The sequence below is a fragment of the Leishmania mexicana genome, chromosome 34 (assembly GCF_000234665.1).
Source record: "Leishmania mexicana MHOM/GT/2001/U1103 complete genome, chromosome 34".
Classification (NCBI taxonomy): domain Eukaryota; phylum Euglenozoa; class Kinetoplastea; order Trypanosomatida; family Trypanosomatidae; genus Leishmania; species Leishmania mexicana.
Window position 1 is genome coordinate 644,629 of NC_018338.1, and position 13,358 is coordinate 657,986.

The 13,358-nt window shown below is 52.0% G+C and overlaps 6 protein-coding genes across 6 annotated transcripts; 4 read left to right on the top strand and 2 right to left on the bottom strand.

Moving 5' to 3' along the window:
- Window positions 1-142: 142 nt before the first annotated feature.
- LMXM_34_1740 (cysteine peptidase, Clan CA, family C19,putative) lies at window positions 143-3,637 on the bottom strand (the record flags this gene model as incomplete). Its single annotated transcript, XM_003879119.1, has 1 exon — window positions 143-3,637. The coding sequence occupies one exon, from the start codon at window positions 3,635-3,637 to the stop codon at window positions 143-145; it is 3,495 nt and encodes a 1,164-aa protein (XP_003879168.1).
- Window positions 3,638-4,176: 539 nt separating this feature from the next.
- Window positions 4,177-4,629, bottom strand: LMXM_34_1750 (dynein-associated roadblock protein-like protein; the record flags this gene model as incomplete). Its single annotated transcript, XM_003879120.1, has 1 exon — window positions 4,177-4,629. One exon carries the CDS (start codon window positions 4,627-4,629, stop codon window positions 4,177-4,179), a length of 453 nt encoding a protein of 150 aa, XP_003879169.1.
- Window positions 4,630-7,564: 2,935 nt separating this feature from the next.
- On the top strand, window positions 7,565-7,987 carry LMXM_34_1755 (conserved hypothetical protein; the record flags this gene model as incomplete). The annotated part of the gene is made up of 1 exon (XM_003879121.1): window positions 7,565-7,987. One exon carries the CDS (start codon window positions 7,565-7,567, stop codon window positions 7,985-7,987), a length of 423 nt encoding a protein of 140 aa, XP_003879170.1.
- Window positions 7,988-8,699: 712 nt separating this feature from the next.
- On the top strand, window positions 8,700-9,440 carry LMXM_34_1760 (conserved hypothetical protein; the record flags this gene model as incomplete). Its single annotated transcript, XM_003879122.1, has 1 exon — window positions 8,700-9,440. The coding sequence occupies one exon, from the start codon at window positions 8,700-8,702 to the stop codon at window positions 9,438-9,440; it is 741 nt and encodes a 246-aa protein (XP_003879171.1).
- Window positions 9,441-9,885: 445 nt separating this feature from the next.
- LMXM_34_1770 (conserved hypothetical protein) lies at window positions 9,886-10,521 on the top strand (the record flags this gene model as incomplete). Its single annotated transcript, XM_003879123.1, has 1 exon — window positions 9,886-10,521. The coding sequence occupies one exon, from the start codon at window positions 9,886-9,888 to the stop codon at window positions 10,519-10,521; it is 636 nt and encodes a 211-aa protein (XP_003879172.1).
- Window positions 10,522-10,925: 404 nt separating this feature from the next.
- On the top strand, window positions 10,926-12,584 carry LMXM_34_1790 (putative DNA polymerase epsilon subunit b; the record flags this gene model as incomplete). The annotated part of the gene is made up of 1 exon (XM_003879124.1): window positions 10,926-12,584. One exon carries the CDS (start codon window positions 10,926-10,928, stop codon window positions 12,582-12,584), a length of 1,659 nt encoding a protein of 552 aa, XP_003879173.1.
- Window positions 12,585-13,358: the final 774 nt, after the last annotated feature.

Here is a 13,358-nt window from a genome sequence, read left to right on the forward strand (position 1 = left end):
ACCACCAAGGAACTGTGCATAGTTGCCTTTTTTTTCAAACAAACGGGAAAAGCCCTTCGTGTGACCGTGCGGCTAACATGTGAACCGGATGAAAGCGACAAAACAGAAGTATATATATATATATATATGCGTGTGCGTGACGTCAGTTGAGGATCAACACCTTGTCCTCACGCTTGCCTGTTCGCTTTGAGAGCGGGGCGTGCTCCAGTCCAATGAAAGCCGCCTTCGAAGGCTCGATCTGGTTCGGCTTGTAGCACTCTGGAAGACAGAAGTTGGTAATGTGGACACCCATCAGAGCATCTGGCGCAATCACCTCTACCCGGCTTTCCTTCACTAGACAAACCTTCCAATCCTGCACGGCGGCGTAAATCATCTCCAGCTTCGCGGCGATGCGGCGTAACAGCTGATTCGACGTTTCGTAGAAGTTGACGTACATGCTGAAAGGCTCACTGTGCGTCTCGATAGCGTCGCGACGCTGGCGCACCATGGTGAAGTGATGCACCTGAAACACCGCCTGGTCTGAGGAGGGGACACCTGGGATGGGTGCAGGAAGGTGCTCGATACGATACTCCGCGCTTTCTTCGAAGGTGTTGTGCTCGAAGACAAGCGTGTGATTCTTGTCCAGTATGTTGTACACACGACCGCGCCACACGTCGACCAGACGCAGCCACTCGTGCGCACTCTTGCAGTCCATCTGCATGAGCCGCTTCACAAAGGCGATTGTGGAGTTGTTGGATGTGTTTTCTGGATCCTCCTTGAGCAGCGCCGCTACCGCCGGGCAGGCACCGGCGGCGTAGTCTTTTTGAATCTCGCTCACGCAGGCGGGAAAGAGCAGGTCCGCTGTGATAGGAAGATCATGCGGCAGCAGAATCCAGTGCGTCGACACCACTTTGACATTGTCGTCGTACAGCTTAAACTGCAACGAGTGCGCATTCTCAATTTCGGTGACGGTGTACTTGCAGTACTCGTAGTAGAGGTACTTGGACAGGGCGGGAACCCGCGAACTGGCAGGCATCAACAATCTCGCCAAAGTTGCACGATCGTGTTTCTTGCCCTTCATGAAGTATGGCAACTCCGTTTCCGGGTTGTGGCGAGTGAAGCGAACGCGGTCGTAGTTCTCCATGTCACCAATGAGCCGTGCGACGTACCGCTGAAGCTGCTCGTACGTCATGTCCTCTGCAAGCTCGGTCGCGATCAGCAGGGGATAATCCGGGTAGCGGTTTAGTTTCAGCTCCACCGGGATTCGGTGCAGGAGGAAATGCTGGTAGCTCTGGATGTCGGGGTAGAAAATGTTCGCCGGATCTTCGTTCGGTGTGTCGAGTTTCCAGATCAGAATGTCACCCGAGTGAAGCTCGCTGCACGGTAAAAACTCGCGCGCCTCAGTTTCGCGCACCACCCCCAACGCCTCCTGCGGCATACCGCGCTTCACTTCGGTCGTCTCTGCCTCATCCCTCGAGGAAAGGTCCTGATTCGACCTGTAGGTCTCAAGTGAGGTGGCACTCCGTGGCTTCGACGGCAGTGTCTGCCTCGCTTTCGGCGGCTTCGTGAGATGATGGCCATGCAGCTGCTTTGTCGGGTCTGGCAGATCGGCGATGAGGGCGCGCACATGTGACACCATGCTTTCGAGAGCCTGCTTTGTGTCCCCGTTCGGATCGCGATGTAGCACGGTGCACCCTAGAAAAAGGACTTTGAGCTGCAGCGGGTCGTACAGCTTGTGGTGAAACACTTGGTATTCGCGGTGTGCGCAGCCCTGGTCGAGCTCAATTACTGTGGCAGTTGCTGGAGTTGTGACAAGTATGCAGCACTCCTTTGCGTTTTGCAGGAGCTGTTGCACCTTCATGTTCGCTCTGACCTGCTTAGAAAGCCGAATCTCTGACCCGCCAGTGCGCGATGAGGCAAACCACAGCAGCTGCTGCTCGGCGTCGACACCCAGCTGCCGCTTCACAAACGCCTCAAAAGCCGGCAATGCTTCGTCGTCGAGCGGAATGCGCAGAGTCCTGTGAGAAGAGAACTTCTGCGCTGCCGGTCGACGCGACGTAAGGTACTCTTCCTGATCGGTGATTTCGTTTGGCAGAATAAAATGCACCCGCCCGTAAAGGTAGTCTTCCGCCTGCTCCTTGACGCGACGCTCGTGTTCAACACGCTCTCTTTCCAGCTGCTGCACGACGTGTTGTGGGACGTCATCGCTGCCGATCGGACATAGAATGGAGTTCAGTTGGCTCGTGCGGATGTACACAAGCATATAGGCGTTGGCAGTATTTGGGATCTCAGAACCCCAGTAGTTAAGCTTGAAGCCACCAAAGTTGTCACCAAACACTTCCTTCAGTTTTGCCGGGGTAACCGCCTCATCGTTGAACTTGTACCACGCGCCAGAGCACAGAATGAAGCAAAAGTAGTGACCAAAGCCGGTGTTTGGCCCGGAGTGTACCAGCACGCTGCACAGGGTGTAATGCGTGTCCATCGACGGAGACTCTGGCATGTAACGCGACAAATCCAGAGTGTTGTAGTAGTCCCAGCGCGTCAACACCTTTGTCTCACCCTGCTGAATGTCGTAGTCAAAGCGTGCAAGGTGCAGAAGAAGGATGGGGGGGATCGTCTTGAGACGGACGCCCTTCTCTGCACGATGATACGACTTTTTCCCATTGCATTCCAGGCAGTACTTGTTTTTTCCGTCCAGCACCTCAACCTGGAAAAAGGTGTCGAAGCTCGAGTATATGTTCTTCTTGTTCTTCACAACGAGCTGGAGGTCATAAAACGGCTCTTCACGGGAGCCGTAGTAGTTTGCCTCTTCGACCTTCACGTAACTTTCCAAGGAGCCCGTGAAGAGGCGATGAATCGCATTTTCCTTCGGCTTCGGATTCCCGGTTTCAGCTTGTTGAGCATTAAGCTTCTCCTCCAAATTGTCTAGAAGAACGCGTGTCAGCTCATGCACATCGTGCTGGATAAAGCTATCGGATGCGCCCCATCCGAATGATTCAGTGAGCTCGCGTGTGCCGACAGCGCGCGTCGACATCTGCAAGTGGCAAAAGAGTCGCTGCAGGGCATACGGAATGCTTCTGGGCACTGTCGACTCCAGGTCAGCGTGCTGCTCCGCCTCGTCTTTTGTTGGCATGTGATAGATAATAACCCTAAATGCTGTGATGTGGAAGAGAGCCTGGAGGAGCGAGTTGAGGTAGCAGGTCGCGCCCTGATTGAGCAAACCGTTGTAGTGGGAGTGACAGGTCCGACCTCTTTCCAGATCAGCTACATCATCCCTCTTTGTCTCCTTCGCCGCAGATGAACACTGCTCTCTGTACGATAGGCTATTCACGCTTGCGTAGCCGAGAAGAGGAGTGTTGGCGTAGAACGGACTCCACTGGCGCGCGCTCAGATGCCGATGAATCATGCAATTGCCGTCAATTTTACCGGCACCGTGAAGAGCAGTGATGTGTTGAAGGGACCTCAAAAAAAGAGGAAAGAGGGATGGGTCAATCCCGCACTGCTTGAAGACAGAGATCCGCTCTTTCCCTGTCATGGTCGTCAGGTCAGCAATCGTGTAGCTGCATTTTTCCAGCGCTGCCTCCGAGGGAAGCAGCTTTCTATTGAAGGCAGTGTCATTCCAAAAAACGTGCTTTGCCACGTCTAAAACTGCAAGCATTGTGATGTCGTTCCGTGTTCCTTCTCTGCGTTGCGCCCATATGCGTGTTTGTATGTGTACGGAGTTTCCGGCGTTGTTTCTCTTTGTTTTTGTAGATGCGTGTTTGAACCATCAGCTGCTACTTTGCAACCACAAGCTGGGAAGCTTCAGCACCGGCAGCTTAAGGTATGTAAGTCAATAGAGATGGAAAAGGGAGGAAAAAAGCTGAGAGTCGCCGGTGTTTCGGAAAAGTACGCATAACTAAAGCCGCGAAGATGATGACACGGCATCGATGATAGGAAGAAAAGTTGAAATGGGCACAGGTGAAAAAATGACGGAAGGACATGTTGCGCAACACGAGAGTAAGACGGTGGGTCAGCGGCGTCTTTGCGGGACTATGCGTATTTCTCTTTGTCAAAAGAAGCCTGAATGTACAGCAAGGCTGCAGCGTGCTCAGTGTTTGTATTATTTTTTCTCGCTTAAGCACATTCCTGGGGAAAAACTATTTACATTCGAAATACTCCTCTCCTCTATCCAATGCGAGTGTGCGCGTAACACTGCTACTCGACAATGTTTTGAATAACGATCAGAATGAAGTCCTTGTCTGGTGCAACCATGATCTCATTCTTTTTCGAGCGAATGCGAAGGAAGCACAGGTCGTTCGTTGGGTCTAAGTCACGAACGCAATGGCGTGCTTTAGCAGCAAGTGACGTAATCAAGTGCGCATACTGATTCTGCACTGTTGTATCCTCAATAGTGCTTCGTATGGGAGTGCCTTCATTGTCCACTACAATGATGCCAGTCACGTTAGGGCGCTGACTGATGCGCTGAAACATTTCCGCAATCTCCGACATGGCTTGGCGCGTGCTGTAAAATGAGGAGCGGTGGCCGGTAACTCTACAGTTGCTGAAGAGATTGATGAAAGGAAACGCGATACCGTAGGAATACGTAGGCAAAGATGTGATAGAGGGAAAAGAGTACAAAAGGGATGAGGATGCAAGCAGAGAGCACATCGAGGTGGTTATATGAAGCGAGAAAGACACTTCAAAGAAGAGCAGTCAAGCTCTCAAGCTTTTTTAGCACTTCCAGCAGGGACACAACAGTATGGTTTTCTCTCAATGGGGAAAATTGACGATACAGATGGGACCAAAAAGTAGCTTAGCAGGCCACCTCACAGCAGCTGTCGATAACCCTGTACAGAAAATAGCATGCGTTGCAGCAAGTCCGCTCTGTTATGCCCCTCCCCACAACCTGCCGCTGCAAAGGAAGCTAGTGGCAATGGAGACTCAACGAACACAAAAAGTCTAGCAAAAACGTCATTGACACAGCCATGACCGTGTCGTAGCCATACGGCGAGAGAAGGATGCTTCGATCACACACAAAGTCCATGCTGCCGACTACCACAGCATCCGCGAGCTCAGAAGCCTCTATGGCTGTTTGAGCACCACCCACGGGAAAGCTCATAGGTCGTGCAGCTCGCACCCGCTCGTGCACAGTTGACTTATTGTAAGCAGAGCGAACAGCTGATAAAACTTCAGCAGTGAGAGAAGTAGGTGCGCATGCCCCGATGCCAGCGTTCCACAACAGCGAGCAAGAGAAGCGGTTGCCTCCGACGCAGGCGATCGGCGATTCGGCAAGTACAGCACCGTACAGAATTCCCTTGACATTGCTCGTGAACACAAGAATAGGTCTCTGACGGTGGAACGTATAGGGAGGAGCTGCAGAAGTGTCATCAGTGATCTTCACGCGTTAGCCTTCGGAGGGCCTTCGAAATCTCAAAGACGACTCAGCCGCTGGTATATACCAAAGGACACAAGTGCTCTTTTCGATTGCGACTGCTCGGAGAGCGCTGTAAAACTGCTGCTCATGTGCACTTCTTTCTACTGGCAAGCTTGCGTATGTGAAACGAGCTCCACAGCTCTCACAATATATGCGTCGATTTCGGCGAAAGAGCACTTTGTCATGAGCTCGCCATCACCTCTGATGAATCTGATTGGGTGCATAATGAGGCATATGGGGCCTGTAATATCGATACCTGCAATTCCTTGAGTAATAATCTGCCGTACCATGCAAAGATTTTGCGGTGCACCGAAGCCCATGAGATCCTGTACAGAGGCGGCAAAGCCGCATATTGCATTTGCGACTGTGTCCAGGAGCGGGTGCTTTTCACCCACGCAGAAAGACAGAATGCGAGGTGATGCACTCCAAATTCTTGGCGTGTCTTCGGGGGTGACATAATTACAAGAGGCGCGCCAAGTTGCCCACTGATTCGGCCCGCCTCTTCGAGAAATACAGTTGCTAGGATAACATCAGGCGAGAAGTTCCGCTTGCGCAAGACGACGACAAAAGTTTCTGAGAGGTCTGCTGAATTAACGGGGCACCTTCCCTGAGAACACATGACGAATGCGCAAGCAGATTTGCCAAACGTCTTCGCAGCTGGCGAGCTTCAGCGCGTCAATGAGAACCATCGTTGAGTGATTTCTCTGGTAGATTGCTCTTACAATAGACGCGATCTGCGGCAAGTCAGACGGCGCTCCGGAAGAAATAAAAGTGAGCATTAGCCCTTTCACACGTGGGGCGATAGACAGCAGCGCGCTCATGGCGAGCGCCACTGATCACGGGGGTTGTGAGGCCATTCACAGTATACACTACTGGTAAGCAGTCTGATGAAGACGGCGGAGCCGAAGGAGAAAAAAAGGAGGCTGATGTCGGTAAGGATGGTCGGGAGCAGTTTATCGCGCCTGTGGCGGACGAATAGGGAAAAGGACCACTCTTTAACGCGCCAAGATACCTTTTCTCTTCTGGAGTGAGGAAGTGAAAAAGTGGTTAACACCTGGTGGAGAGTATATGGCTCACCGCTACGGGTTCGTCCGTATTCGCGAATTTCGTGCATGCGACGCAAAACTCTTCTTCCCCCCCCCCGGAACTTCGGGATCAACTGCCCTGTAGTCTTCCCATCAAACTGACCCACAGAGCCGAAAAAAATGTCTCCTGCCGCTTCCGGCCTGCGCTGCAACTACAAGAATCTTCATGACGCTCTGCATCAGATATTAAACGAGGGGTGGGGGATAGGCCTCCGGCCGACCCCCCCTTTCCGCTGTTGCACCGTGCGCGTCATCAAAATGCCGCTCCTCGCGCGCAACAAAGAGAGACTGAGCTTTTTCTGGCGTGGAGAGAGCAACTGAGGGGGGGGGGGGACACGGATCAGGGGAAAGAGGGTCAATCGACCTTCAACAAGGATATCCACAAGGTTCAGAATCCTGTTACCAACATCGGTCGCATTTTCAACGCTTATATCTCTGTATATCTGCGTCTTGCCTTGCCAGCACGGTGTCTGTCACGCGGTGAAGGTGCTGGTCTCAGATCAAGCAGACTTCATCCCAGAAAATAGTGGGATTGGCACGCGCATGTAAGCATGAGTCTGGAGAAGCGAGCTCACGCTTGTGACACAAAAACAGACGAGCTCATGCAGAAAGCACATGTGAGAATAATGGACCTGCTTTTCTCAGGCACTTCATGAAAAAAAGAAACACAGTGTTGCGAAATGAAATCACTTCGAGAAGCATATCAGGAACTATTTGGCGGAAGAAATGACAGCGATGAAGGGGCCAAGGGGGAGGATTCTTTTCTCTGCGCTCACATTGCTTTTGGGGGAACGAACCTTAGAATAGAACGCGTCTTCGGCTTAGATAGGTGCTGAGAGTGCCGTTCCACAGAAGGTTATTGGTGTCCGCATTCGCTTAGCATTATTGCCCCTTCAAGTGTCTGGCACCTCTACTGAAATGGTTCGGGTCTTAAACGCTCTATGCCTCCTCAATTTGATTGTCAACTGGCGACGTGTGACTTTATCCTTTCCCTCAGCCTTTCTCATGCCTATCTTTTCCTTGGTACTCCTTAACGGTATCACTTGCACAGATACGTGAAAAGGAAAGGAAATCTTCTAGCAAAATGCTGCGAACAAGGCTATCTCTGGCGCCGATGTTGTCGAAGGCGACTCGACTACAACTAGGGAACATCAAGACTGAATATGGCACGGTTTCAACAGCTGCTGGCTCAGCCGAAAAATGGGGGTTTCTTTTCGGTGGCAACACGTACCCTATCATTAGCATAGGCTTTAGCATTTTCATGGTGTCTGCCACCTGTGTGATAGTCGCCACGTATCAACAGTACCGCGATATGGCGATAGTGACCGAGCACATTTCGTACGAAGATGTTAAGGACCGCTGCCTTACCCCAATGCCCGGGTGGGCTCGTCTGCGCTCTTTCAGTATGGCAACTCCGCAGGGCCCTGCAACGTTCCGCGATCCGACTCCCTTAGACTGGCTTCCGTTCGAACTCAAGCTGGGTTACGTCAAGCAGGCCTCGTATTAACAGCAAACGGAAAAAATGTCCTTTTTTCCTCGGTGCACATGCATTGATATTTTCCCCGCTTTTCTGATGTTTCGCTGGCTGGCTGCGTGATTCATGTCGGCGCCTTTATTTCTCTGTCTCACTCTCTTTCTGTTTTCCCTAGGATTCTTTCGCTTGTATATTTGCTTTTGAGTGTGAGGATTCTCGAATAGTTTGCTGCGTTTTTCTTTCCTGCAAAGTTGTAGCACTAGCCACTAGAATGTGTGCCGTCGAGAAGGAAAATACTTGTACTCTCATAGAGGAGGGTCAGAAGGAAAGCATTCTAAGTCACCATATTTTACGAGTTCTTTTTTCTCCCAGCTTGGCTCAATGCTTCGGAATTGAGTCCCCGAACTGCAGGAAAAAAGTAGCACGGATCCCGAGCACCAGTGTACAAAGTCATGTGGTGGAAACTGAAAAAAGCCTTTCGAACGAGTGTTCCGCGTATAAAAGTGGATGTTCGATTCCCGTGCTGGCCTATGTAGTCTCTCTTATTCCCCCGTAGCTCTCCATGCGCGTGGTGGGAGACGAAATGCATCTATGTAACTGACTTGATACTCATTCTCAGTTGATGAATAACTTCCCTTCTCGTCCTCCCCTGGCTTCACTTTTTGTTGTTCGACTATGCTTCAGAACTTTCTTTTCTTCATGTACTTTAGAACCACAGACACCTTGGTTTGACACCCTCTACAAAATGATTCCGCCGCCTGTTTTCAGCAAGCCCCCGGAACTGCAGTTCCGCGCGGGAAAAATGAAGTATACAGGCGGAATGGTAACAGCCGACAAGCGAAAGGGTTACCTTTCGTTTTTCGCCAGTGCGAGCACCGTTGAGATGATCTGGGCATCGGAGTCTGAGAAATCGCCACCCATCGTGTTGCCTCGCGGAAAAACTACCGTTAGCTTTGTGACCCAGTGCAAGACAGGCCGTGTCCTTTTGTTCGAGGTAAACGAGAATGACGGGAAAAAGCAGTACTTCTTCTGGCTGCAGGACAAATCGGAGCAGAAGGACAGTGCTTATTTAGCGGGCCTTGAGAGCATGCTCGCAGAGCGCACGGCCAACAATCGACCAAAGACAACCGTCAACCTTGAGGATTTCAAGAAGATTTTGGCGTCCGTCTCCAAGTCGAAAAAGGATGTAAAGCTGACTGATGTTTTGTCGTCCTCTATTGTGACTGAGGAGTTGAGCAGCGACCCTGCTTATTACAAGGCGAAACTTATGGACTACTTGCCAAGAGACGGCGGGGAGTTGGATGACATTCTCTCTCAAGTGAAAAACCCGCAGGTTTCGCAAGCGACGGCACTTCTGGAGGTTGCGCTGCAAGACCCTGCAACATACAAGCAGCTCTGCACCTTATTCGGTGTTCCCGATACTGACCCAAACGGAGGCGTTTTGGCGTTTCTCAATGGAATCATCGCGGCGGCGAAGAAGCCCTAAGCGCGCTTTTTTATAGGACGCATGCACTCAGTGCTTTTTGTGCTTTCAAATTCTCGGCTTGCTATGGTAGTCTACTGGAAAAAAAACAAAGCTTTGCAAAAATATTGCTATTGGTCAAGTTTTTGATGGCTACAGGTTCTTTTGGGTCTTACGGATGGGGATTGGCGGCACTTTCTAGCCGTTTGCACTACCGTCTATATCCGAACTGAAATGCATGATGATGATGTCAAAGACTGCCAGCATTTACTGCGGTTTCACTTTGTACTGAAATCCTCAGTGCCACCAAAACAACGCAAAAAAGTGGATATATACACGCATCAATATACTCAGCATCTTTCTCATTTCCTTTCCCCCTTTCGAGCTCCCTTCATTTTGCGCTGCTCTTGTGTATTCCTTCTCGTGCTTTATGCTTGACGTGTAGACTATAGAACAGTACAAGCAAGTAATGATGAAAAAAAGCGCACGCTTGTGGCAAGGAATTCAGCCTGAGCTTCATCGCTACTCTCACGCGACATTTCATGAAGGAACGCATAGACAGGCCCCTGGCGACTCTACGCCGTGGCGTGATGTCTCTTCACCAGTCAACAGGTTCCGCGCGTGGTGGTTGGCGCCGGCGGCCAAAGGAAGTGTTATCGCTGCCTGGTGCTTAACATGTGTGATCAGCGCATATTGCTTCAGCATTCAACAAGATGCAAAAGGGACTTACCTTCTGAATAATGTTCTGCTTCGCAATTTGCACGAAGAGTCACAGAGAGCTAACGCCAACGAGGGACGCGCGGGTGAGCTACAAGAGGCGATGCGGCAGTATCTTTCGGAGGAAAAGAGCCGCAAGCGAAGCGCCGCCAAGCTGGAGGAGTATGTGGCGTCTAGCGAAAAGATGAAAGCCGGGATTGTGAATTATGAGTTAGAACTGGTACGAGAGCGAGGAAGAGCCGATGCCACACACGAGCGTAATCAGCAGTTACTGAAGGAACTGATGTCTGTGCGACGAGAAATGGCGCAGGTTCAGAAGGACAACGCGACTTTGGCTATGGAGGTAGAGAAATTGCAGCGGTTACTGAAGCGTGTCGGTCAGCTATAAGTAGAGATTGACATGACAAATTCATTAGTGACGCTTTCTCACATCATCCTACGCCATTTTGGCGGATTCGCTGCTACCGGGAAAAATGCGAAAAATGTTAGGGTATTTCCCGGAAGGTATTGCTTTCCGAACTTTGGAGGTGGCGAAACGAACCAAAAAAAATACGAAGTGGGCCTCAATGTCTTAATTTTACACACTGATGGTATGCTGCAATAAATAGAAGGTTTTCTCCTTTCAACCGCAACCGCTTCTTGGACAAACTCTGTGATAGACGCGGTAATGCAACCCCAATCATCTTTCTATTATCTTTGATCCACCACTCTCTTTCAATATTGCTTCTCTATTTTCTGTTATTTCCTTAGGGGAAACTGGAGGAGTTCATCATTCGAAACAAAAAGGAGGCAATGAAGGATCACAAGGACGAGATAAGGAAGTTTGCACAGGCGTACAAGTACAACTTGAAGCCATTGGCAGTCAGCCGCTTTGCCAGCTTCCTGAAAAAGTATGACACTGGTGAGGAGTACCGTCGAGGTCTTCTGCGCGACTTGTTCAGCTTGATTGGAGAACAATGCTGTGACAATCGACTCGTTGATGAATTGAAGGCAGACGCGGTCATCAGCTTGCAAGAAGCAAGGATAAAAGGATGCCTAGGTGCCGACGGGTCATCTTCCGTACAAGTCGTCTCTCTGGGCGCTGTTCCCAAAGTCTTTGTCGACGAGGTAAGTAACGAACTGAGGGTGAGCAGTTCTTCGGCTGCGTTGAACCGTCTTCAGTGCCTCAATCAACGCTATGCACTCGCTCGTCGGCGTTGCTTTCGATGCGGCCTCTACCAGAAATCAGTGGATCAGCGCGCGCCACATGACGGTTCCCTGGCTCTTTTGCCTACCTCCGCGCTTGAGGGGCTCGATCCAGGACTTCAAGTCGCTGTCCTTGGGCTCTTGGTTGTGCGGGATGACGAAGTGTTCTTAGAGGATTTAAGGGGACAGATTAAACTGAAATTCAGCGAACAGTCGCGGGTCACGCAGCACTGCTTTCTGGGGAATGGGTTCCTGGCTGTGGTGAGCGGGTTCTGGGTGAACAGCATTCTTCAGGTCACTCGAGTGGACCTCCCGCCGGCAGAGCGGCGGGAGGTGACGTTGCGGGATGCCGGCTCTAGCATGGACCTGTTTGGGTTGGCCCCGCGTAACCCCATGGAGGCTTTGCGCGAGGAGAAAAAGCGGCTGCAGAGCGTGATCATCGTCATGGCGCACGTGCACCTCGACAAGGCGGGTACCATGAGCAAGCTGGCTCGCTTTTTTGAGCGCATGCAGGGTTTAAGTGAGTCAGAGCTGCGCGACGTCACTTTTGTCTTCACTGGAGACTTTTCGTCCGTCCCGCTTCACTTTAGCGACGCATCTCACTTGCCTGACATCTTCGACAACTCGAACCGCCTGCAGATCCTCCTTGATGGACTAGGTCGCTGCATCGCCGCCAATGCTCCCACTGCAGCACAGCACAGTCATTTTGTGCTCATCCCGGGTCCCAGCGACATGACGGCCTTGCAAGGCTTTCAGCCGCAAACGCCCATCGCCACACAATTCGCCAAGGGTGTGGAGAGTCGAACAAAGAAGCTCACCCTTGCTCCGAATCCGTGCCGGTTGCGCTTCCACACGCACGAGGTTATCATCGCTCGCCGTGATTTCCTGCGCGATCTCCAGCACGGCGAGTTGCTCTATCCGTGGGACCGCTATCGCACAAAGGAGCGTACTGACGCGGCACTAGATCAGGGCGCTCCTAGTGGGGGTGGGGCAGCCACCACAACGTCGTTTGAGCGCGTTACCAAGACACTGCTAGACGAGGCACACCTGTCACCCAGCATTGATGAGGCGGTTTTGTGGAGAGCGGACGACGCCTTGCGCATCCCGGTGCTGCCGCACACGATGCTGCTGTGCGACTCAACAGAGCAATGGGAGTGCCATTACAAAGGCGTTCACGTCGTGAACCCCGGCTCCTTTGGTGTCAACGGCACATTCCTTTGGTACACCCCTGCAGATGGGCAGTGCAGCCTCAACAGACTGGATTAAAGAGCTGTCTTTCTGGCGCCACCGCTACTCACACGTCACTGGTTGTCGTATAGCACGCGTACCTATGCTTGCGGCTGCGTATTGCTTCGGCCGCTTCCGTGAAAGCGGGAGAGTGTGGCGACCGAAAAGTCCATTTTTTACTAGAGGCTCACTCTTTTTTTTGTTGCACTTTCCTGTTAGCTGGTATCGACTCATAGAAGTTCGTGCTCATAGATGAGAAGGGCGCGCGTGTAGCTGCCCAGTTACAATGAAGCACATCCTTTTTTCTTCGTGTGTGTGTTTGTTGCCCAAGTCAGGCGAACTCTGCTTAATGACCGCCAGTCCCTGCTGCTTTTATTTATTTCTGGAAGAAACCGCTCTCATGACGAGGGGGGGGGCACCTCACCGTTGCACCTCAGGGTCCAGCACCCTCACTCTGTGTCTGGGGGGGAGGCCAAGCAGCACCCCCCCTATCCCTGCCAATGCCGAACCGCTTGCAGTGGTGACGCAGGGCCAAGCACCCACGACGTGGTGGTGTCAGTGCGCTTCATCGCTGCTCATGCCGGCAGCGTGTCAGCGTGACTCGAACGTACTCCGCCCGGCCCTCGCACTGCCCACTGGTGGTGGGTGGCCTGCGTGCCGCCGCGAGGGATGCACCAGGGATGGCGACTGGCATGATGTGAGCCGCTGTGAGGCGACATGCGAGGCGGCGGATCGGTAGGGTACCGAGGCCGCGCTCAGCCGACCGAGCCGCCGCACTGCTGCGCTGGCGTGTGTCCGCGGCTGCGTTGCACC